This window comes from Bufo gargarizans, chromosome 6 (genome assembly GCF_014858855.1).
Source record: "Bufo gargarizans isolate SCDJY-AF-19 chromosome 6, ASM1485885v1, whole genome shotgun sequence".
In the NCBI taxonomy this organism is placed as follows: domain Eukaryota; kingdom Metazoa; phylum Chordata; class Amphibia; order Anura; family Bufonidae; genus Bufo; species Bufo gargarizans.
Genome location: NC_058085.1, coordinates 258,972,144 through 258,998,655, shown reverse-complemented (window position 1 = coordinate 258,998,655; position 26,512 = coordinate 258,972,144). Strand labels below are relative to the sequence as shown.

Sequence of the window (26,512 nt, the reverse complement as noted above, 5' to 3'; positions counted from 1 at the left end):
ACTATTAATCTATGTAATGCTTTATTTTCCCTGTGGTGGCGCTGTAGAGGAATTGAATACTTAGTCCGCTACAGATTGCAGCTGATTGCCAAGTGTCCCAAGTGCAGGACACTGTGTGATCCACTTATGGTTACAGGACCCTTGTGACGAAAAGGGATTTCCAATGTGAACAACCCTTCTAAGTAAAGAAACCTTCCCTCTTCCTCTTGCACTGCTGCACCTGTATGGCTTAGTCCTCTCTTCTCTACGGGCAGAATTTTGCATTTCGATTTGCTCCATAAAGTTCTGTGCTTAGCTGAAAATTATTTGCACAAATCAAAGAGGAAAGCTGAAAAGGTTGTCTAGGTAGTAAAGAAGATACAACTTATTTCCTGCCTCCTGTCATGTTATAGAATACATGATCTCATATAAGTGACCTTGTGACCACAGCTTAAATGGGTTATCCCATGATTATTGTAAAAAATGAAAATCATATAGTACATGACAATTTCTTTCTAACAAAGCTAGAACCAGTCCTGTACCTCACATGGATCCAGAGATATCCCCATCCATTGCTCTGCTAGATTTATATCAAGCTGACAGGTGAGGGGGAGTGTCAGGGGGCGTGTCTTTTCTGCTGGAGCTCTGCCTATCACAGCTCAGGAGGCAGTCGAAGGATAAAACTGAGCATGTGCGGCCTTCTCAGTGAACCGGCCAAAGAGCAGGCGGCGCTATACAAATAGATTTTATTGAATAACTCAGTGGCTATGCTAATTTTTTTATTACATGCAATTACAAAAGTATTCAGATCCAGGTGCTGGTTTTAAAACTGTACAATATTTTTAATGAGACAACCCCTTTAAATATAACAGATGTGCTTATCATTATTATTATTTTATGGATAGATGTTGATTCTTGCCCTTTTTCTCTTGCAGTTTTCTTATGGTAAAGCATCCACAGAATGTGACTGAAGCAGCCATTATGACTCTTCTCGGAGGAGAGAATTCAGACTATGACTACAGTGCTCTAAGCTGTGCATCTGAAACCTCTTTCAACCAAAACTTCTTCACAGAGACTGAATCTCTAAAAGGGATATTTTACAAGAGGGCCAGACTCATACAGCCAGGAGAAGACCTCTTTCACAGCGCCCACCCAGAGGATCGCAAGCACCATGCCATAATAAACGTTGGGGGCATCAGGTACGTACTTCCATGGACAACACTGGAAGAGTTCCCACTGACGCGCTTGGGGCAGCTTAAGCTGTGCAGCAACTTTGATGAGATTTTAAGTATCTGTGACGATTATGATGTGACCTGCAATGAGTTTTTCTTTGACCGGAATCCCGGTGCCTTCAGAACTATTCTGACTTTCCTGTGTGTGGGAAAATTGCGACTCTTACGTGAAATGTGTGCTCTCTCTTTCCAAGAGGAGCTTCTGTACTGGGGGATTGAGGAGAACAGTCTGGAGTGGTGCTGTAAAAGAAGGTATATCCAGAAGATGGAGGAGTTTGCAGAGCTTAACCTTCAAGAGGACGAGCTCCTCGAGAATGAAAATGGGTCAGAGTCTGAAGATGAGAGCAGGTTAAATATGTGCATGCGACACCTGCGCAATATGGTGGAGAAACCACAGTCTGGACTACCTGGAAAAATCTTTGCATGTCTGTCTGTTTTATTTGTGACTATCACAGCGGTGAATCTCTCTATCAGCACCATGCCAGATTTGAGGGAAGAAGAGGAAAAAGTAAGACCACTGTGTATTTGGTAATTCTCTGATTAAATAAATACAAAAATAAAATTGTAGTATTTCACAGAGAATAGTTTAATATTAATTGAATATTGAACTGCCCTACAAGGTTGTCTGCTTGTTAGAAGGGTCTCCCGCTGATAAACTGATCACAGGTTGTCCTGCTGCTGGGACCCCCAGCTGTCAGCTAAAAACAATGAACGAAGTTTTGAATTACGCTGCAGCACCTCCACAGGGGAAAAAAAGCATTACACAGTTTTCATTTAAATAATTGATCTGCGTAATGCATGGAACTCTTTTTGTAGTGGTTCTCCACCCTGGTTCATTAATAGGCATCCCTTTCTATTAATTCATTATTCCCTAATAAGTTATTTAAAAATGTAAATGTGAACTATACATAATTTTGTAAACCAGACTACCCCTTAGCCTCCAGCCCCACCTTACAGCTAGACTGTCCATTAGTGAATACTGAAATGATTCGACATGACAGATTGTACTTCTGAGATGAAGAAAATTCATAACTCCTGTAGCTTTCTCCATTACTTACAAAGTTGATTTTATGGCAGTCTGGGGCTCATTAGATAGATCCAAGCTGCCATATAATGCACTCTGCAGTAGAAGCGGGAGGTTGGAGCATATTGTGAACAGATCTGCAGTGTCGCAGTAATAGAGTTTTGCTTTTTTTCTTGCAGTATAAAATATATACGAGCAGGACTAGGCATTTGTAGAAAACTCCCAGAGCCCCCACAATTCTTCCTATTATAGCTTATATGCAATCTCCTGTTTTTATTTATTGCAAGTTCTACTAATTAATTTTCAGTTCCAATAGCCATGATTTCTATCACTGACTTATACATGAGGGTGATCTTGCTTTTTATCGATTAGTGCTTTGTAAACGAAGAAAAGCTGCCATGTAATGTCCCACACAGAGACAAACAGAGTTACAGTACTATATGTACCAGCGTTGTATGCCAGAAGGCAGTAGTATCTGTGCTTACATCATACACAGATAGGCAGTACTATCTGTGCCTACACTATCCACAGTGAGGCAGTACTATTTGTGCCTACATCATCCATAGCAAGGCAATACTATCTGTGCCTATATCATACATGGTGAGGCAGTACTATCTGTGCCAACAGCATACTCAGCAAGGCAGTACTATCTGTGCCAACAGCATACTCATTGAGGCAGTACTCTCTGTGCCAACAGCATACTGAGCGAGGCAGTATTATCTGTGCCTACATTTTCTACAGCTAAGCAGCACTATCTGTGCCTACATTAACCACAGCAAGGCAAGTACCATCTGTGCATACATTATACATGGCAAGGAAGTACTATCTGTGCCAACAGCATACTCAGCGAGGCAGTACTATCTGTGCCAACAGCATACACATCAAGCCAGTACTATCTGTACCTACATCATCCACGGCGAGGCCAGTACTATCTGTGCCTTCAATATCCACAACGAGGCAATACTATCTGTGCCTACATCATACATGGCAAGGCAGTACTATCTGTACCTACATCATCCACGGCGAGGCCAGTACTATCTGTGCCTTCAATATCCACAACGAGGCAATACTATCTGTGCCTACATCATACATGGCAAGGCAGTACTATCTGTGCCAACAGCATACACAGCAAGGCAGTACTATCTGTACATACATCATCCACAAGAAGGCAGTACTATCCTTTTCTGCATTATCCACAGCAAGACAGTACTATCTGTACCTACAGTACATTATCCACAATGAAGCATAACTATCTGTGCCTACATCATACATGGCAAGGCAGTACTATTTGTGCCAACAGCATACTCAACGAGGCAGCACTATCTGTACCAACAGCATACTTAGCGAGGCAGTACTATCTGTGCCAACAGCATACTCATTGAGGCAGTACTCTCTGTGCCAACAGCATACTGAGCAAGGCAGTATTATCTGTGCCTACATTATCCACAGCGAGGCAGTACCATCTGTGCATACATTATACATGGCAAGGAAGTACTATCTGTGCCATAAGCATACTCAGCAAGGTAGTACTATCTGTGCCAACAGCATACACATCAAGGCAGTACTATCTGTACCTACATCATCCATGGCGAGGCCAGTACTATCTGTGCCTTCATTATCCACGAGGCAGTACTATCTGTGTCAACAGCATACACAGCAAGGCAGTACTATCTGTATATACATCATCCACAAGAAGGCAGTACTATCCTTTTCTGCATTATCCACAGCAAGACAGTACTATCTGTACCTACAGTACATCCTCCACAATGAGGCAATACTATCTGTGCCTACATCATACATGGCAAGGCAGTACTCTTTGTGCCAACAGCATACTCAGCGAGGCAGCACTATCTGTACCAACAGCATACTCAGCGAGGCAGTACTATCTGTGCCAACAGCATACTCAGCGAGGCAGTACTATCTGTGGCAACAGCAAACTCAGCAAGGCAGTACTATCTGTGCCAACAGCATATACTTAGCGAGGCAGTACTATCTGTGCCAACAGCATACTCAGCGAGGCAGTACTATCTGTACATACAGCATATTCAGTGAGACAGTACAATCTGTACCTACATCATCGACAGTGAGGCAGTACTATCTGTGCCTACATCATACATGGCAAGGCAGTACCATTCGTGCCAACAGCATACTCAGCGAGGCAGTACTATCTGTGCCAACAACATACTCAGCGAGGCAGTACTATCTGTGCATACATTATCCACAGCAAGGCAGTATTATATGTGCCTCCATCATCCACAGTGAGGCAGTATCATCTGTGCCTACATTGTTCACAGTGAGGCAGTACTATCTGTGCCTACATTACACACAGCGAGGCAGTACTATCTGTACCATTAGGCCTCATTCACACATCCTTGACAAAATGATCAGTGGTTCATCTGTGAAAGATCTGTGGTTGGTCTGTGTGTCCATTTATGCCCTCTGTGTAACACTGCTCAGTTGAAAATTAATTTCCAGAGCATCTTCTACCAATGGTCCAAGAAAAGCCACCGACAGCACACAGATATCATCCACGTTGTGTCCTTGGTTTTCACAAACCCATAGACTATGGGCATGAATGATCCATAATCATGGACAAAATAGTGCATGGTTCCGTGATGTCACCATCATACACACATTAAAATCACTGGGTATTTGTGCTGTTCATGAAGACTACACATAGAACATGTCCTTATGTCATGGATGTGTCAAAGAGGCCTTACTGTAATTTCCAGTTGCAAACTCCTTATTCAATGCATGTTTTGCTGTTGGTCACTTCCTAACACTAAAGAACTAAAGAGCTAGAATATGTAAACATCAAGGGCCAGATTTATCATGACTCTGACAGCTCACTCCACTTTCACATATGGCTAAAGTCAGTTTTAGCCAAGTCAGATTTATGATCGGCCCTTTAAGACTGTAATAAATGTGGTTTGACGGTAGCAGTTTATATGTCAGTAAGCAGCTTTACAAAAGTCGCACATCTTTACGAAAAAGTCGCATGTTCTATTAAAAAGTCTCATAAGCTAAGCATGGTCCTCACTGGAGTGAAATTGCGCAATTTTTTGCGACTTTTTTGCGACTTTTTAAATAGTCTCAATAGTAAATCTGTCTAGAGATTAATTTACATAGGAAAACACGCCCACTTTCAGAAAACTGGTGAGCATAGTGTAGAGCAGAAAAAAGTTGCAAATTTTTGCGCAGTTTTAGTGATTGCGCAAAAATTTGCGACTTTTTGACTCCATTATTCTGACTTGAGCTAATGATAAATCTGGCCCCAAGGCTTTTGTGTTACATCTTGCTTTCAGTCTTTAGACATGTGTAATAGGGGTCAGAGGGCATATCGAAATCTCCGCTGGTGTTTCTCTCTTTAAAAAAAAATTATACATTTACAAATTGCAATAGCGCTGTAAATATTTTATCGGATGCTTGAAATGCTATGATCTACTCCCATTCTCTTCATCAGGGACACAAAAAGGACCATTTATTAACCCCAAAAGGACAATTACAGAAACTAATTTGGCTCAAACATTGGCAAACAGATAAGGCTACTTTCACACTAGCATTTTAGTTTTACGGTATTGAGATCCGTCATAGGGGCTCAATACCGGAAAAAAACGCTTCCGTTTTGTCCCCATTCATTGTCAATAGGGACAAAACTGAAATGAACAGAACTAAGCGCTCCAAAATGCCTTCCATTACGTTTAGTTGCGTTCCCAAACTGGAGAGAAAACGGCAACATGTTGTAGTTTGCTTTCCGTCCTGGGATGCGGCGCAAGACGGATCTGGCATGACCCCCAATGCAAGTCAATGGGGACGGATCCGTTTTCTCTGCCACAATCTGCCACAATAGAAAACTGATCCGTCCCCCATTGACTTTCAATGGAGTTCATGACGGATCCATCTTGGCAATGTTACAGATAATACAAACGGATCCGTTCATAACGGATGCAGATGGTTGTATTATCAGTAACGGAATCGTTTTTGCTGAACCCTGCCGGATCCAGTAAAAACGCTAGTGTCAAAGTGACCTAATAGAGTGCATGGAAATATTCAGTTTTCATACACCTAGTTTTTATTTAGTTTTTATACTTCTTTATATGTTTTCATGGTCAAATGCTGTGCATCTAATAACATATCCCATCATAGTTCCTTCTGCCTTTTTTGTTCTAAGAACAAGCAGCATAAATGATTTGGCGAATTTTCCTAACATACTCAACTTGGCACCAATCCCTCTAATTAGTAAAGCGCACCATTCCCCTGGTTTCCTCTCATACAGACAAATGTCAGCGGCCTGTTCCCAACCCTAGGATACAGTCAATATGCACTGCTAATCAGGTCTTTAGTAGATGTACACATACTTCCCCCAGCAGCCAAGAGTGTTCTGCTGTATTTGGTGAAGTGGAACTGTGCTTTAATTGGAGGACTGCAACCATATGAAAGGGGTTTTGTTATATCAAGTTATTCCCTTTGCACAGGATAAGAGATAACTATTAGATCAGTGGGGGCCTGACTGCTGGGAGCCCCACCGATCATGAGAGCATGGGGCACCACACTCCAGGTGGAACCCTAAAAATGGACAGAGATGCAAGTCAGGCATTTGCACTACCACTAAATTTTTCTGTATGGGATTCACGGGCAGACTGGGATCTTAAAGTGGCCCTGGGAAAATACTAAAAGTGGTCCCATTATGTAGTTGGGTCTAAGTTGATGGAAGACTGGGCCAACAATACAATATTGTGGCACATTATACCACCCCAACAGAGCCATATACCACAGTCCATCACAAAATACATCCCCAAAAACTTCCACTGGCCAGCCGTGGTCATCGGCCCACCGGGAAATTTCCCTGTAAAGTCTATGGCCAATCTGCCCCTGATGGGAGATAGCAGAGTACAGTGCTCGGCTATTTCTGGCAGTCCCACAGAGATGGCACAGCAATGACAAAGGATACAATGCCCCATATTCTTGTGATCAGTGGGGTTCCATGTAGCTGAACCCTTACTAATCTAAAAGTTTCCCCTGTCCTGTGAATAGGGGAATAATGTGATTTAAAAGGAATACCCCTTTAAGTATTTGAGAATCCTTCATATCATTTATACTGCTGGTTTCTTACATACCATAGATCCCCTTCATATTCCACTTTCTCTTTGGTGAGCTTATGTTCAGAAAAAAATGAAACATACACAAACTTAAAGGGAATGTCTCACCAGTGACCTCCCTAAAACTGTTTGCATAAACACACAGCTGTTGTTCACCTGATTAACCCCTTCAGGACCAGGCCATTTTTTGCAAATCTGACATGTGTCACTTTATGTGGTGATAACTTTAAAACGCTTTTACTTATCCAGGCCATTCTGAGATTGTCACATATTGTACTTCATGACAGTGGTAAATCTGAGTCAAAATATTTCATTTTTATATATAAGCAAATACCGAATTGACAAAAAATGTGGAAAAATTTGCAATTCTCAAAATTTCAATTTCTCTGCTTTTAAAATAGATAGTGATACCTCCTAAAATAGTTATTACTTTACATTTCCCATATGTCAACTTTTTGTAAATGACATTTTTTTTGAAGGGGGGGGCGACATTAGAAGGCTTAGAAGTATAGAAGCAAATCTTAACATAAAAAAAAAAAATCCGAAACCTAAATTTTGAGGACGGTTCAGGTCCGAAGTCACTTTGTGGGGACTTACATAATAGAAACTACCCATCTCAAGATATTCAAAACTGAATTTACAAACTTTGTTAACCCTTTAGGTGTTCCACAAGAATTAAAGGGAAATGTAGAGGAAATTTCAGAATTTCACTTTTTTGGCAGATTTGGCATCGTAATCAATTTTTTTCTGCTAACAAAGCAAGGGTTAACAGCCAAACAAAACTCAATATTTATTACCCTGATTCTGTAGTTTACAGAAACACCCGATATGTGGTCATAAACGGCTGTACGGGCACATAGCAGGGCACAGAAGAAAAGGAGTGCTATATGGTTTTTGGCCCCTTCATGGATTGCCGCCTTGTCGAGGCGGAGGGGCTTGTGTAGCTCTGTGAAGCTATGAACTATGCCGCGCAGGGCCACCCAAGACGGACAGGTCATAGCAGAGAGCTCAGACAAAACGCAAATCCCTGGAGTAGGAAATGGCAAACCTCTCCAGTATTCTGCCAAGAAAACCCTATGGACAGAATTAAAAGGCTACTCGATATGACACTGGAAGATGAGCCCCCCAGATCGGAAGGTGTCCAAAATGCTACTGGGGAAGAGCGGAGGGCAAGTACAAGTAGTGCCAGAAGGAATAAAGCAACTGGGCCAAAGCTGAAAGGATGCTCAGCTGCAGATGTGGCAGGAGCTGAAAGGAAAGTCTGATGCTGTAAAGAACAGTATTGTAAAAGAACCTTGGAGGTGGTAAAAGGTGAGATGGCAAGACTCAACATCGACATCTTGGGAGTCAGTGAACTAAAATGGACAGGAATGGGTGAATTTAATTCAGATGACAATTATATCTACTACTTTGGGCAAGAATCTCTAAAAAGGAATGGAGTAGCCCTCATAGTCAATAAAAGAGTGAAAAAAGCAGTACTGGGTTACAGTCTCAAAAATGACAGAATGATCTCTGTTCGAATCCAAGGCAAACCATTCAACATCACTGTAATTCAAGTTTATGCCCCAACTACAGATGCTGATTAGGCTAAAACTGACCAATTTAACCAAGGCCTACAAGACCTTCTAGAACTAACACCAAAAAATGTAACTCTTATTCTCATAGGGGACTGGAATGCTAAAGTAGTAAATCTAAAGATAACTGGAATAACAGGCAATTTTGGCCTCGGAGAACAAAATGAAGCAGGTCAGAGACTAATAGAATTTTGTCAAGATAACTCGCTGGTCATAACAAACACACTTTTCCAACAGTACAAAAGACGACTATACACATGGAAATCACTGAATGGTCAATACCGAAATCAGATTGACTATATACTCTGCAGTCAGAGATGGAGAAGTTCTGTACAGTCAGCAAAAACAAGACCTATTGCTGACTGTGGTTCAGATCATCAGCTTCATATTGCAAAATTCAAACTTAAATTGAAGAAAGTCAGAAAAGATGCCAGACCTTGCAATTACGACTTAAATAATATCCCTTATGAATATGCAGTGTAGGTTAAAAATAGATTTAAGGGATTAGATATTGTACCTGAGGAGCTATGGACAGAGGATCACAACATTTTGCAAGAGGCAGCAACAAGGAACATTCCAAAGAAAGAGAAGAGCAAGAGAGCAAAATGGCTGTCTAAGGAGGCTTTACAACTAGCTGAGGAAAGAACAGAAGCAAAAGGCAAAGGAGAAAGGGAACAAAATCGCCAGTTAAATGCAGACTTCCAGGGAATAGCAAGGAGAGATAAGAAGGCATTCCTAAATGAGCAATGCAAGGAAATAGAAAAAAACTACAGAATGGGAAAAACAAGAGATCTTTTCAAGAAAATTAGAGACATCCAGGGAGCAATTCACACTAAAATGGGCATGATATAAGACATAAATGGTAGGGACCTAACAGAAGTGGAAGAGATTAAGAAAAGATGGCAAAAATATACAGAAGAACTGTACAAAAAAAATTCACTGATAACCTTGATAGTTTGAGCATTGACCTAGAGCCAAACATTCTAGAGAGTGAAGTTAAGTGGGCTTTAGAAAGTATTGCCAACAACAAGGCTAGTGAAGGTGACGGAATTCCAGCTGAGCTTTTTAAAATTGTAACAAAAATTTTTTTGTGGTCTCCCTACAATCCTTATGCTGCGATTTCTCAATATATATGGCTATTACACTGTTTGGTTCAGGAGTTCTATAAAAAAACTGACTTTTATAATTATGCAAATTACCTCTCTAGCAGCAGGTAGGGTAGCTACCTGCTGCTAGCAGCCGCATCCTCCATTCATAATGACGCCCCCTCCTCATGTTGATTGACAGGGCCAGCGGACGCGCTCGTCCTCTGACTGGCCCTGTCTGCGTGTTAAATCTCGCGCCGGTCTTCAGTTGGTGCAGGCGCACTCAGAGGAGGACGCTCGCTCAGCCGCTCCATCCTCAGTGCGCCTGCGCCGGGTGTACATGTGACGTCATCGGCGCAGGCGCACTGAGGATGGAGCGACCAAGCGAGCGTCCTCCTCTGAGTGCGCCTGCACCAACTGAAGACCGGCACGAGATTTAACACGCAGACAGGGCCAGTCAGAGGACGAGCGCGTCCGCTGGCTCTGTCAATCAACATGAGGAGGGGGCGTCATTATGAATGGAGGATGCGGCTGCTAGCAGCAGGTAGCCGCCCTACCTGCTGCTAGAGAGGTAATTTGCATAATATAAAAGTCAGTTTTTTTATAAAACTACTAAACCAAACAGTGTAATAGCCATATATATTGAGAAATCGCAGCATAAGGATTGTAGGGAGACCCAAAAAATAATAATGAGTTTAGTGGAGTGACAGAAGCCCTTTAAAGTGCTGCACTCAATATGCCAGCAAATCTGGAAAACACAGCAATGGCCACAGGACTGGAAAAGGTACATTTACACCCCAATCCCAAAGAAGGGCAATGCCAAAGAATGTTCAAACTACTGAACAATTGCCCTCATCTCACATGCTAGCAAGGTTGTGCTAAAGATTCTGCAAGCTAGGCTTCAGCAATATGTGAAAGCGACTGTGAGAACTGTACATGGAACAACTGATTGGTTCAATATCGGAAAAGGATTATAACAAGGCTGTATATTATCACCCTATTTATTTAACTTATATGCAGAATATATCATGAGAAATGCTGGACTGGATAAACCAAAAGCTGGAATTAGAATTGCTGGAAGAAATATCAACAACCTCAGATATGCAGATGATACGACTCATGGCAGAAAGCGAAGAACAATTAAGGAGCCTCTTGACGAGGGTGAAAGAGGAGAGTGGAAAAGTTGGCCTAAGTCTCAACATTAAAAAAAACTAAGATCATGGCATCAGGCTCCATCTCCTCCTGACAAATAGAGGGGGAAGAAATGGAAGCAGTATTAGATTTTGTTTTCTTGGGCTCAAAGATCACTGCAGATGGTGACTGCAGCCATGAAATTAAAAGACATTTGCTTCTTGGAAGGAAAGCAATGACAAACTTGGACAGTGTAATTAAAAGCAGAGAGTCACCTTGCCAACAATATTTCGTATGGTCAAAGCCATGGTTTTTCCTGTAGTAATGTATGGTTGAGAGAGCTGGACTATAAGGAAAGCTGAGCATGAAAGAATCAACGCCTTCGACCTGTGGTACTGGAGAAGACTTCTGAGAGTTACATGGACTGCAAGAAGATCCAATCAATCAATCCTTGAAGAAATTAACCCTGATTGTTCATTGGAAGGAGCAATACTGAAGCTGAAGCTGAAATACTTTGGACACATAATGAGAAGGCAGGAGTCATTGGTGAAGACCCTGATGCTGGGAAAGATCGGAGGCAAAAAGAGAAGGGGACTGCAGAGAATGAGATGGCTGGACAGTATCATGGAAGCAACAAACATGAGCTTAGGCAAGCTTTGAGAGATAGTGGAAGATAGAGGGTCCTGGCATGCCATGGTCCATGGGGTCTCAAAAAGTCAAGCACGACTGAATTGCGACTGAACGAATGTTTTAGATTTCACTGGGATCATTTTAAGTTGCCATGTCACATTTGAGATATTAGAAGGAGAGAGACAAAGATATAGGTAAAAAGTGTGAAAACTTCAGGGTTCTTCCCAAAATCCCGCTAAGGAATCTGAAATCAGAAAAACTTTATGAAAAGGGAGACTATTCAGGTAATCTCAGCGTTCATAGTTTTGGAGCACATCTGCCCAGGTTTTTCCCTGTTCTTTCTACCGCTTCGTCCTGCCTGGACTGTAGACTATGGGATCGGGGACGGCAGGACCAGCAGGGCATCTAGATCTTGAACCGTCCACCAGTTCGCAACAGAGATCATGGGATCCCCTAGTGCTGACAGTAGTTCCGTAAGGTCCTCGTAATAATGAACCTTTTCCCCGCAATGGTTGTAGTAAGGCCAAAAGGAAACATCCAGCGGTATAGGATCTTTTTCAAGAGATAAGAGATCAGTTAAAGGTTTCAGTTCTCTCCTTTTGTAAAGTGTCATAGGAGCAAGATCCTGAAATAGCATTAGCTGGTGGCCTTAAAAGTCCCATTGGGGAGTTTCTCTCGTCTTCTCCAGCATATCTTTTTTTAAATCTAAAGTCCAGAAATTTACAAATGATGTCTCTGGGAGGATCAGACGGACCAGGACGCAGACGTAGAGCTCTATGCGCTCTCTCTATTTCAATAGAAAGGGGGTAGTGGTCCCCTAGCAGCACTATGGCAAGTTGTTTGACTGTAGATAGTAGTGACTCTGGGGCATATGTTTCTGGTAGACCCCGAATTCTTAAGTTGTTGCGTCTATTTCGATTGTCCTGATCTTCAATGTGAGTGTTTATTTGATTTTAATGTTCTTGACATGTTTGAAAATGGCTGGCCACTTCGTTAGTGTGATTGCATAAATCTGCTGCAGTTTCCTCCACACGCTGACCAATTTGCCGTAACATCTTGCTTAATCTCTTGTAAATCTTGCGCCAAGGGTGCCAATGCTTTGGTAAGGGTTTGTTGAAAGAAGTCCCTTGACAAAGGAAGGTCAGACGGAGCAGCGGCTTGGACCTCATCATGCATTGTGGTGTCTTAGCCAGAGTGTGAGGACTCCTAAGTGGACACATCCACACATGTAGACGCCTTTGTGATAAATTTCTCCATATTTCCCTTGGAGTGGGAGGTTTTTAGATGCATATTAGGGTCCTTTGTTGCAGGTTGACTGTATTTCACCATAATGAAGGTGGGTTATATACACTGATTCAAGGGCAGGACACTATGTTTTGCTGCTGTACATGTGTGCTTTAAATATCCTCACTGGTAGCTGAGGAGGAACCCATATGGGTGATGATTTAGATCATAGACTCATAAACAGTGAGCCCAGGGCTCTACAGATATAATAAGGAAAGGTTGCGCACTTCAGACATCCCAGTTGGGAGGGGGATCTTTATAAAACATTTAGGCTAAGCCTATCAGTTGCCCCTATATTGGGGGCTAAAATTGGAATATTGTCAAAGCAGTCACCTGTTTCTTGTGTTACAACAATCCTTGATAGAGGAGAGCAAGATAGGTGTGAGAGGGGACCTGCACAGAGCCTGCAGTGGGCCCACAGATTCTAATGGAGGAGACTTATGTGGCAGTACCTTGGACTGGGTATGTGTCCCCTGTAGGACCCTGCTGTCAGCGGCTGTCTTCAGATGGGGTCAAGGGGTGATCCAGGCATGCTAGCTCCTAGTTGGTTCCACCCCCCCCCCCCCCTCTCCACAGCCATACAGGGCCCCGGGAGCAGGAGATTCTCGGCTCCAGCAGCGTTGGGTTGTTGTTTGCACCGCGGGATGCGGTTTAAGACTTGGGGCGGATTCCTTTATTCAAGCAGGCAGCTGGTATTCTTATCCGCAGTGGCTCCACTTTAGATCCTTTATGTTCGGGGTCATCACACACCGCTTGGTGCCCAGTCAGGAACACTTCTGGTTAGCCAGTTCGGCAACTTTAGGCCGCGGCTTCCCTGCCCGAGTAGGCCACGTTTACCTCGGAACTCCTCAGGGTGGGAGATGGGGAACCAGATGCTCTTTGATGTTCCAGAAAGGCTGGTAAGTCATCCCTTCCCTATAGCTGGGATATAAACTGTGGATGGCGCTGTATTTATAGTTAAATCGCCCGAGCTCTCTCTCCACGCGTCGGTCTCTGCTGATGGCTAGCTCCGCCCCCTGCCATGTAACAATTGAAGACCCGCTTGATGCACCCCTAGAGTAGAAACTCCCAAAAAGTTACTCCATTTTGGAAACTACACCGTCAAGGTATTCAAAACTGATTTTACAAACTTTGTTAACCATTTAGATGTTCCACAAGAATTAAAGGAAAATGTAGATGAAATTTCACTTTTTTGGCAGATTTTCCATTTTAATCCATTTTTTTCCGCTAACAAAGCAAGGGTTAACAGCCAAACAAAACTCTATATTTATTACCCTGATTCTGTAGTTTACAAAAACACCCCTATACGGGCACACGGCAGGGCGCAGAACAAAAGGATCGCCATGTGGTTTTTGGAGGGCAGATTTTACTGAGATAATTTTAAGTTGCCACTTGAAGACCCTCTGATGCACCCCTAGAGTAGAAACTCCCAAAAAGTGACCCCATTTTGGAAACTACGGGATAAGTTGGCAGTTTTGTTGGTACTATTTTAGTGTACATATGATTTTTGGCTGCTCTATATTACACTTTTTGTGAGATAAGGTAACAAAAAATAGCTGTTCTGGCACCGTTTTTTTTTTTTTTTTTTTAATGAAATTTAAATATTTTATTTTCAATATCAGAAAATAGACAGAGTAAACATAACACCAACAGTGGTGTAAATCGGTACCAGACACATAGTCATAAGGAGATAGCAATGTGTAAAAAGATTGGTAAATAGTTGCAGGTGATTTCAAGTATATGAACACAGGTATACACATTTTACATACAAGGACGCAGGGAGACGATCATTATCCTATTAGACAATGGATTTCCTATTTTGAAAAGTGAATAAGTAGAAAAGAGATCATAGTCAGGAATCTTTCTGGTCGAGATCCTCCACCCCACATAAAGGTACGTGGGATGTTAGAAGTCGGACAGAATTTCTTTCCTTACTTTCATCTAGTGGTAACACCAATAAGGCCTCACTCTGTTTAGCAGTGGAGCACCAAGGGTAGGGCCAAGAGTACCGGCAAGAAAAAACTGAATAATTATTAGGTCTTAAGAAACCTGTAATCTGTCCAAGGGGCCCAACGTTTAATAAATGTCGGGTGGGTTCGAACTTCCCAAGAAGCAAGTTCCTCGAAACTGTAAATTTTATCAACCTTGAGCCTCCACTGCTCCACCGAGGGGACATTGGTCTGTAGCCAATATTTGGGTATCAGAAGGCGAGCCGCTATCAAAAGTTGCTTGAAGAGAAAAGATGAGGAGGGAGTAGTACTTTCATTGAAATAGGAAAGCAGGGCTCCATAAGGGGATATTTCGACAGATGAAGAGCAGATTAGATTACAAATCTGAATGATATCTGACCACCACTTTTTAATAGGGGGGCATAGCCACCAGATGTGAAGAAAAGTGCCTTTCTCCTCTTGGCATCTCCAGCATTTGTTTGAGGAAGATCTAGTGAAGTGTGAGGACTTAATTGAGGTAATGTACCATTGTGACAGGATTTTGTAACCATTTTCCTGAACTCGAACACATCTTGATGATTTATGTGGGATTTCAAATAGTGTGGGTAGAATTGAGAGAGGTAAATCTACCCCAGTGTCTTTTTCCTAGGAGCGAATGAATGCGGGCTTAACAATTAGGGGAGGGGATCTTAATTCATTGTAAATCAATGAGATACGTTTTTTGGGGGGATTGGGGTTTACTATTAAAGCCTCAAACCATGTTAGGGGACGTAGAAGCTCACCCTTCATGTTGTTTCTGTGAACAAAGGATTTTATAAGTGGTATGAGGGTGAAGTCGCAGGGTTGTGGATTTAGCAGGGTTTTGAGGGTGTCAATTGATGGTAATGAACCTTGGGATTCAAGAAGATGGGAAATTGGCAATGAGGAAGATCTAGCTAATTTAGAGGAGGAGTGGCATGGCCCAATGGAGGATGAGCCTAAGATATCACTGATTGTGATTAGGAGATAAGGAAAAGGTACAGAGCAATGGGAGTAGTTCAACCATTTCCATGCTTCCAAAGTGGCTTTTATTACTGGGAAGGTCTGTAAATTGATTTGGGGCGGGTTACTGTAACCCAGACATAGAGCCCGAGTTGGCATTCCAATGACACTTTTTTTTGTTTTTTACAATGTTCATCTGACAGGTTAGCCCAATATTTATGGACCTGACTGTATGTGCTACTAGGCTACTTTCACACTAGGGTTTCTATTTTCCAGTATTGAGATCTATCATATAATCTCAATACCGGAGAAAAACGCTTCAGTTTTGTCCCCATTCATTGTCAATGGGGACAAAACGTAGCTGAACAGAATGGAGTGCTCCAAAATGCATTCCGTTCCGTTTGGTTGTGTTCCCATACCAGAGAGCAAACCGCGGTTTTCTTCCTGTCATGGGATGCAGAGCAAAATGGATCCGGCATGACCCACAATGCAAGTTAATGGGGATGGATCCATTTAAGGCCCCATTCACACGTCCGCAATTTCGTTCCACATTTTGCGGAACGGAATTGCGGACCCATTCATTTCTATGGGGCAGCACGATGTGCTGCCTGGATACGGTATTGCGGACCCGCACTTCTGGGTCTGCAATTCCGTTCCCAATTTTTTTTTTAAACATATCCTATTCTTGTCTGCAATTGCGGACAAGAATAGGCATTTTCTATTAAGTGCCGGCGATGTGCGGTCCGCAAAATGCGGAACGCACATTGCCGGTGTCCGTGTTTTGTGGATCCGCAAAACACACACTGATGTGTGAATGAACCCTTACTCTGACACAATAGAAAACGGATCCGTCCCCCATTGACTTTCAGTGGTGTTCATGACGGATCCGTCCTTGCTATGTTAAAGATAATACAACCGGATCCGTTCATAACAGATGCAGATGGTTGTATTATCAGTAACGGAAGCATTTTTGCTGATCCCTGCCAGATACAGCAAAAACGCTAGTGTGAAAGTAGCCTTAAAACAGTGATGTTCATAAACGTCTTATATTCAATTTCCCTACAGTGCCTCCACAGGTGTAATTAAGCATTACACCCTTTTCAATGTAATTAATTGGTTACCCATGTATGGATAATCAGCGTCCCCCAGAGACAGAGACCCTATTTACAAACAGACAATAAGGGGAGTACAATATTGATGACCTATGATCAGGGTAGGTCTTTAATATCAGATCAGTGGGGGACTGACCCCTGGCACTCCTGCAGATCAGCTGTTTGTAGAGGCTGTGGTGCTCTAGTGAGCGCTGCAGCCTTTTCCTAGGCCAGTAACGTCACATTAATTGCATACACCTCCTATGTGCTTCTCAAGTCCCATTCAAGTGCAGGGGCTTGAGCTGCAACAGGAAGCAAAGGCACTACACAATGTACGGTGCTTCCGAGTGCTGCGTCCCTTTGAGGCTGGGTTCACACCTGAGCGTTTTACAGCGCGTTCCTACGCGCTGTAAAACGCTCAACAAGGAGAAACCAATGATTCCCTATGGGAATGGTTCACACTTGGGCGTTTTACAGCGCGTACGATCGCGCTGTAAAACGCCCGACGCTTCAAAAAGTACATGAGCGACTTTTGGGGCGTTTGTGGCCATAGGACACTGTAGTGAATCACACAAACGCGCGTCAAACGCGCGTTTACTATTACAAAAACGCGCATAAAAATGCGCGTCAAAAACGCGTGTAAAACGCGCGTTTGCGCAACGCTCAAGTGTGAACCAAGCCAGACAGTTGATCGGGGAAGGGAAGGTGAGCCAGGAGTCAAACTCCCACCGATCTGAAATTGACAACTTATCCTGAGGGTAGGTCAGTAAAGGGGTTGTGTCACTTCAGCAAAAGGAATTTATTATGTAGAGAAAGTTAATAGAAGGCACTTACTAATGTATTGTGATTGTCCAAATTGCTTCATTTGCTGGCTGGATTCATTTTTTCATCACATTATACACTGCTCGTTTTCATGGTTACAGACCACCCTGCAGTCCATCAGTGGTGGTCGTGTTTGCACACTATAGAAAAAAGCACCAACCTATGTGAGCTCCCATGGTCTCAGCCACCAGAGAGGCCGACACTTTTTCCTTTAGTGTGCAAGCACGACCACCGCTGCTGGTTTACAGGGTGGTCGTAACCATGGAAATGAGCAGTATGCTATGTGATGGAAACATGAATCCAGCCAGCAAAGGAAGCAATATGGATAATAACAATACATTAGTATTAACTTTCTCTACATGATAAATGAGAGTTGCTGAAGTGACACAACCCCTTTAATATTGTAGTCCCGGAAATGCCCTGTAAGTTCTGCTTACAGGTAGCAATTTTCCCAACAGTCGGCCATTTGAATAATCGTTTCCAGTACCTGATACTGTTCTGTGTAACACAGCGTTCGTTTTGCACTAGTTCTTTTTAAAGCTTATGAATAGTATTTTGTACACACAGCGGTTTAGGTCTAATATTATGTTCCATTATAGTTATAACGTAGGACTAGAAAGACGCAACCATCTCTGGTGCCAGAACCTGATTGCAGTCCTTGGCACAAGTGACTTGTTTGATCTCATTCCATGCAGAATTGCTTCCATTCTCCTAATTAATTACAACACACAAAATGATGATATCTATAGCTAGAAAGATAGCCGACTGTTTAGCGTAGTGTTAAATCTATAGCGTTATGCCTCCGCGGACAGCATGTTTCTATAGGTTTTGTATGCCAAAAACCTATATAGACGTCTATTCCTGGTAGCAGACTTGGAGACGGTGAAATCACTCCAGGAACACATAAATATCTTATTTGTTAATAGGATTACCTTTCCCCATTTGAATGAATGAACAGGGGTGGACTGGCCATAGACCTTACATGGAAATTTCCCGGTGGGCCGATGCCCAGGGGGCCGCCATTGTGATGCTCTCAGCATTAATTAATGCTAGGAGCATCTGGTACTTATACACCTGGCTGACAGAAGAAAGTACCCTCCTGGATTTAACTGTATTGCTGCCCTCAGGATAGTGGCGAGTGGTACAGTGGGGGCGGCAGTATTCTGTGCTGCACTGTGTGTTTGGTTCTGCTGGCTCAGTATCTAATGCCGCACTATAGTGTTGCTGGCCGCGCCTACCTATGTTGACCCTGCCTACGTATATTGGCTCTGCCTTTTATCAATTTGCTACCCCCCCCCCCTCCCCTTCACAACATGGGGCCACTTTTAGTTTTTTTTCCGGGGCCACTTTAAGTTCCCAGTCTGCCCCTGTGAATGAACATTTGGATAGCACAGGAGAAAACAAAAGGAAACACGTAACCCGAACCTAATGTGGAGCAGCCAGTGCTATACTCTAACCCTAAAAATAATGTCACAGCTAAAAAAAATGGGCGGAGCATTGACAACCTCGAGCATTTCCTGTACTTTTAGGGTGCTTTCAGCTGTTGCGGATTTGGTTGCAGAAAATTTCTGCGACTGAAAATCTGTTCCATTCTTCTGAATAGTTTTTTTTTGTGGGAAACACATGGATTTCTGCACGCTCCATTCAGATGAATGGGACTGATTTTTAGTCCCAGATCTATTCTGCCGTGTGTGAAGGTACCGTCCCCTTATTGTAGGGAATAGACTACGGGACAGATGGTCTCATGAATATTTGATGATATCATGAAGCAAAGTATACATAGAAGGTTTCCAGTTAAAGTGAATCCATTTATAAATATAAAAGCTACAACTTGCACGGCCGTACGAGCTGCACAGCATCATATTAACTACTAAGAACCCAGTGTTCATCAGATCTCATAGGGCCCCATCACAACATTTAGTACGAGCCCCCTACCGAATCTAGTGTCCAACTACATGTGCATCAAACTCTCTCAAGCAATTTGGAAAATAAAACGCAACGCCCCAGATTTCTGCTTAATTTACCTTTTTTTTTTTTTATTATGAAAAAATTGTACTTCTAATAAAAAGTCACTTACTGTAATTATGTAACTCATTTTATCTGACTTCTGTGTTTGAAAAAAATAGAACAGGCGCTTTATCTGAACACCATATTTCTCAATGCATTTACACCAGACAACTGGCATAAATGCATTGCATCTTCCCATACAGCTCTGTCTGCTGCTTCCCTCACAGTGTATTATAAAGCTGTCTGCCTGCAGCCACCACTGAGAGGAGCTCAGTACAAAGGAGCTTACACAGATACCATTCACTGCAATGGAAGCTTTAAACGGGTTTTCGGAGATTTTTATACTCATGGATAGGTCATCAGTATTGGATCGGTGGGAGTCTGACACCCGGAACCCCTGCCGATCACCCGTTCGAGAAGGCATTGGCGCTCCTGTGAGCAGCACGGGCTTCTCGCAGCTTACCAAGCACAGCGCTGTAAATTGTATAACGGCTGTACTTGGTGTGTACATTGAACAGCTGATCAGACCCTGACCGATCAGATACTGATGACCTAGCCTGAGGATAGGTCATCAGTATCAATATTTCAGCAAACTCCTTTAAAAATCTCTTTGCACTGAGCTCCCACTAGTGGCAGCTGCCTGAAACTGCGGTCAGGAACAGAAGAAGTAGTTCAGCACCAGGCCCTATAGCAGTTGCATGGTCTGCCTCCATGGAAGGCACATCACTGGTGTTAATCGTTACTTGACACACAGTGACCTGCAAAAAATGAACACTGAATAAATTTGGTTCAAATGAGTTAGGCAAGTTCAACAGGTGTATAATCAGGACTGTATTTTCAATTAGGCACTGAGGGCATGTGCCTAGGGCACCAGGAAGTTGAGGGGTGGCAGACCAATGCCCAATGGGCCACCCAAACCTCCACAAATGGCTGCTGGCTCTATATATAACAACTTATGTAGCCAGACCGGCAGTCCCCCTCCCGAATTCAATTCTATGCAGTTTAATACTGCAGTGGGACATGGGAACTGATGATTCCCTGCCCTGCCATTCACCCTTATAAGCTTGAGGCCTACTTTACTAGGCATGAGGCCTATGAGACAGTAAATCCCAGCTCAGGCAGTTACGATAATATCATTGGACACATCTGCGCTGGGACATATTAGTATTAATATTTTTTTCTTCCCTGGCCACTTAGGGACATTACTGGGGGAACATTACTGTTAGGGGACAACACTCAGGAGCACTGTCTGGAACATTACTGACAGCACTAAAGTGGGCATTACAGGGGGCACTATGGGAGGATTTCTCATACTGGGGACAGTATAGGGGGCATTACTGGGGACTTTTAATACTGGAACACTATAGGGGCATCGCTTTGAGCATTTTTAATACTGGGCACTATAGGGTGTATCATTGAGGCATTTTTAATACTGGGAGCACTATAGGGGGTATTCCTGGGAGCACTAGGACATTTTAATATTGCGGCACTATAGGGGGCATTACTAGGGACATTTATAACTTGGGGCCCTATAGGAGGCATTACTGGAGACACCGAGTGCATTTTAACATTGGGGCACTATAGAGGAATTTATCATACCGGGGCATCATTGTTATAACTGGGAGCACAATAGGGTGGCATTATTATTGCTAGAGGCACTAAAAGTGACATTATTACTTGGGGCACTATACAAGTATTATTACCGGGGGCATTTTAGGGGACGTTAATATCACTGGAGCACTCTAGGGGCATTATTACTACTGGAGACATTATATAGGCATTATTATTAATGGAGTCATTTTAGGGGGCTTTATTACTACTGGGAGCACAATTTTTTCAGCAGCATAGTATTTGTGAGCATTGGGGACCGGGGGCAGGCACAGCAATGGTGGTAGCAGCAGGATGACACTGATGGGGCACCAGGATGGGGAGTTTGTGCTGAGAAGGTGGAGAGGCTGATGGAAAAGTGAGGAATCCAAGACGTCTGTGTGACAAACTCTTGAGACTTGGCTAAAATAAGTCATGACATTCTTGACAGAATAGAGATGATGAAGAAAGAGAACGTCTATGTCAGAGGAAAAGTCACTGGATGTAAGAGGTATGTAGTGCTGTATACTCCTCTATGACCAGGCAGTATGCTGACAGTAGGGCTGGCTCAGCGTTGTGGCCCACATCTCACCTCAGCCCCCTCCTATATATCTTAATTAGAGATAACTGGAGGAGTAGGAGGACAGAACGTGTCTGCTGGCACTGGCCACCACAGAGGGACAGCTTCTGTCCCTATTGTGCTGCATTGTGGTATTTGGTTCTGCTGGGGCAGTATTTTGTCCTGCATTGTGGTATTTGGTTCTGCTGGGGCAGTATTTTGTCCTGCATTGTGGTATTTGATTCAGCTGCCAAACCAAATACCAAACCAAACTTCTTGTTTTGCTGGGACATTATATTGTGCTGCTTTGTGGTATTTGGTTCTTCTGGGCAAATATATTGTGCTGAGCTTTGGTATTTGGTTCTGTCCCTATATGGTATTGCTGGCCCCATCTACAGTACATGTGTCAGCCCCGGCTAAGTTTTTATGGGGCAATTGTGAGCTGAAAGAGTGCCTCTTTAGCGTTAGACAAGTCTATGTGGTTTTGTTGTTGTTTTTTTTTTGCATTTTGCCATATATTAAAAAAATAACAAATCCCCACCTCCCCCTTGTGATGTGAACGGAGCCGTGTTTTGATATAAAATAACAAGCCTGAAATATTGATAAATGATATGTGCAGTTGCACTGAACTTTCTGAGCCTTTTAGTACAGAGGGTCCTCAGTGAAAAGCCTACAAAGGTAACATCACCGACGCATCACGCAAGTTAATGAAAATGTGATGTGCATTAGGCCTCATGCACATGACCGTGCCATTTTTTTGCGGTCCGCAAACCGCCGATCTGCAAAAAACATAGGCCGCCCGTGTGCCTTCCGCAATTTGCGGAATGGAACAGGCGGCCCATTGTAGAAATGCCTATTCTTGTCCGCAAAACTGGCCAAGAATAGGACATGCTATATTTTTTTTGCGGGGCCACGGAACGGTGCAACGGATGCGGACAGCACACGGAGTGCTGTCTGCATCTTTTGCGGCCCCATTGAAGTGAATGGGTCCACATCTGAGCCGCAAAAAATGCGGCTCGGATGCGGACCACAACAACGGTCGTGTGCATGAGGCCTTAATCATATCTAGTCAGTTGTACACATTCACAGACCTCTGTAGCCACAGGTCTTTTCTGACAATACAGAAATGAATTACACTTATTGCCAAATGACAAGGATAAAATAATTCCATGTCGTTGTCATGTGTCTCCATTCAATGCATGATCACTGAGGTGAGAACGCCATGTAAAATCTAAGGCCTTCATTATAAAAATATATTAATATTTCTTCCACCATTGCGGAGAGGTGAGTAAAACTGACAGAAATTCTCACTTTCTCACTTTTGCTTTGCATAACCCTAAATTTAAAACTGCTATATTGTGCTGTAAGGCCTTCATTATAAAATCTAAGGCCTTCATTATAAAAATATATTAATATTTCTTCCACCATTGCGGAGAGGTGAGTAAAACTGACAGAAATTCTCACTTTCTCACTTTTGCTTTGCATAACCTTAAATTTAAAACTGCTAATACAGGGGAAAAATACAAAATGAATTGGATTCAGCCTCTAAACATTTTAGCCCTAGACGTGACAGTAGCCCTCAGGTAGAAGACATACTAATATATAAAAGAAAGGCCCCCTGCACACAGACGTGTGCACCCCGTGGTCGTGCTGCGGGCCACAATGGACGAACACAGTCCGTGGGGCAGCGCAGCGGATCGCGGACCCATTCACTTTAATGGGTCCGCGATCCGGCCGTTCCGCAAAACAATAGGACATGTTCTATCTTTTTGCGGAACGGAAGTATGGGACGAAACCCCACGGAAGCACTCTGTAGTGCTTCCGTAGGGTTCCGTTCTGTGCTTCCGTTCCGCACCATTCCGCATCTCCGGATTTGCGGACCCATTCAAGTGAATGGGTCCGCATCCGGGATGCGGAATGCCCACGGACCGGCACCCGTGTATTGCGGATCCGCAAATACGGTCCGCAATACGGCAACAGGAAGCACATGTTCGTGTGCAAGAGGCCAAAGGCTGTGTTGCCAACTATCTTCTTTCTCTGATTGCTGCGGTCATATGACGTAATCACTTCAGCCAATCAATGGCAGTTGAAGCAGACATACTTAGTGCTAACTGTAACTGGTGGGGCATGGCTTCTTAGCCTACCTCACATCTCCCTGCATGGACTATTCTAATAAATGTGCTGATTTACATGTAAACTGTATTAAGTGGAGCTGATTTAAAACAAAAACTATTTGTTGCCCATAGCATCCAGTCATTCCATAGCTTTCATTTTATCAGAGCAGTTCAACAAATAAAAGCTGAGCTCTGATTGATTCCACCTCTCAGTACCCCTTTCTACACCCCCACTACAGTAAGTGTATGAAGTAGAAGACTCTGCCAGTATGCATGTAGATCGGATACAGTTTGCCAGTAAGAGACTGTCCCAATGTGAGTGAAGAGTGGGTTGCCTTGCTCCCCTTTCATTAAAGGGGTTTTCCGTGAGTTTCGTACTGATGACCTATCCTCTATATATTTATATAAACATATATATACAATGAAGAAACAAATGGAAGGGTGCAGGAGTGTCATCCCAGAAATGCTTCCACATTTAAAATTTTTTTTTATGACAAATGAAAGAAATTACCAACAGGAGAATTTTTATAGAGACCATTTTATTGTTTGCATAATGGGCATACATGGGGCAGAGTAATGGCTTACCCAGGGGACAGTGGACAAATGAAAGAAATAACCAGCAAGAGCTTTCTAGAGCCCATTTTATTGTTTGCACAATGGGCATACAGGGGGCAGAGTGATGGTATACCCAGGGGACAGTGGTGGCATACAAGAGACAGAGTGGTGGCATACTCAGGGGACAGTGATGGCATACAGGGGACCGTGACGTCATACCCAGGGGACAGAGTGGTGGCAACCAGATGGCTGGAGTGATGGAGAGTTTTCTAGAGCGTGTTTTTTCACAGTGGCCTTTATTGCTAGTCATATGATAAATGATCATGGCAGTATAGTTACTTATTTTGAGTAATTACTTTATGGCATATTTTACTGCTTTCTGACTTTTTCTTCTTTCCTGCAGGGTCAGTGTTCCAGCATGTGCTATAACATCTTCATAGTGGAGTCGGTTTGCGTGGGCTGGTTTTCTCTTGAATTTATCTTGAGATTCATTCAAGCTCCCAGCAAGTTCACATTTTTGAGGCAGCCTCTGAACCTCATCGACATTGTGGCCATTCTGCCTTACTACATCACGTTGGTCGTGGACAACACGTCAACAGGCCAGAAGAAGCCTGGATCAGGGAACTCATATCTGGATAAAGTAGGCCTTGTACTGCGCATACTTCGTGCCTTGAGGATTCTGTATGTAATGCGCCTTGCCAGGCATTCACTGGGCCTTCAGACATTGGGCCTCACTGCCAGACGGTGCACCCGTGAATTTGGTCTGTTACTTCTTTTCCTCTGCGTAGCCATAGCCCTTTTTGCCCCCTTGTTGTACTTGATTGAAAATGAGATGGCAGACTCTCAGGAGTTCACAAGTATCCCTGCTTGCTACTGGTGGGCAGTGATCACTATGACCACGGTTGGCTATGGTGATATGGTGCCCAGGAGCATACCGGGCCAGGTGGTAGCTCTCAGCAGCATTCTGAGTGGAATTTTGCTGATGGCCTTTCCAGTGACTTCTATCTTCCATACCTTCTCTCGGTCATACGTGGAGCTGAAACAGGAACAGGAGAGAATGATTTGCCGTAGGGCACAGCTGCTGAACAAGACTCAGCTTGGCAACATGTCACACGGAAGTGACATCCTATCTGATAGTGTGTCATCTGATGCAAAGGACTAATATGGTACAGAACAGAATACAAAGCCACAGCTGGAGTATTGGCTTCTGAACGAGAGGACAGCAGAGTAGGAGCTTGTCTGTTCTCTTTAATTACAGAAAAAAATGAGGCACATCTGCTGCTTCTAATAATACTGAGTATCACCAGGCACTCCCAGCTCGCATGGTCAAAATTAAGAGATATATGTCTCTGAGGCATTTCTTCTGATTGAAATTAAGCATTCTAGTATCTGTGTTGAGCAGTTTGTCTGTCCACAAGCTTACTGTTGTTTCCAGTAACAAAGAAGGAACAATGTTGGACCTGGAAAAAGCACTCCAGTCAAAAAAACTGCATAAAATTCAGAAATGACTTCATCCACATTAAAAATGTATGTCATAATTAGAGATGAGAGAATTTCATATTTTGAAATTCATTCACACTTAGTTTGGTGGTAGAAGGTGAATTGAGTTATGGATTCCGTTATCATGGACCATAACGCAATTCTATGAAGGAATGCATAACGGAATGCCTTTAGAGGCATTACGTTATTCATTCCATCTTAATAGAAGTCCATGGCCTGCATAACGGATCCGTCCTCTTTCCGTTATGCAGGAGAGGACTCCCCTGCATAACGGAAACAAGACGGATCCGTTTTGCAGCCCATAGACTC

General features: G+C 43.2%; 1 protein-coding gene across 1 annotated transcript; it reads left to right on the top strand.

Annotated features, from left to right (window-relative positions):
• Nucleotides 1-960: 960 nt before the first annotated feature.
• KCNG1 (potassium voltage-gated channel modifier subfamily G member 1) lies at nt 961-25,865 on the top strand. The gene is made up of 2 exons (XM_044299946.1): nt 961-1,719; nt 25,107-25,865. The coding sequence occupies exons 1-2, from the start codon at nt 961-963 to the stop codon at nt 25,863-25,865; spliced, it is 1,518 nt and encodes a 505-aa protein (XP_044155881.1).
• Nucleotides 25,866-26,512: the final 647 nt, after the last annotated feature.

Excerpts from the sequence above, each read along its gene's own strand:
- KCNG1 (XM_044299946.1), top strand. The coding sequence starts at position 961 with ATGACTCTTCTCGGAGGAGAGAATTCAGACTATGACTACAGTGCTCTA. Across the intron at positions 1,720-25,106 it reads TGAGGGAAGAAGAGGAAAAA|GGTCAGTGTTCCAGCATGTG; the intron begins GTAAGACCACTG and ends TCTTTCCTGCAG.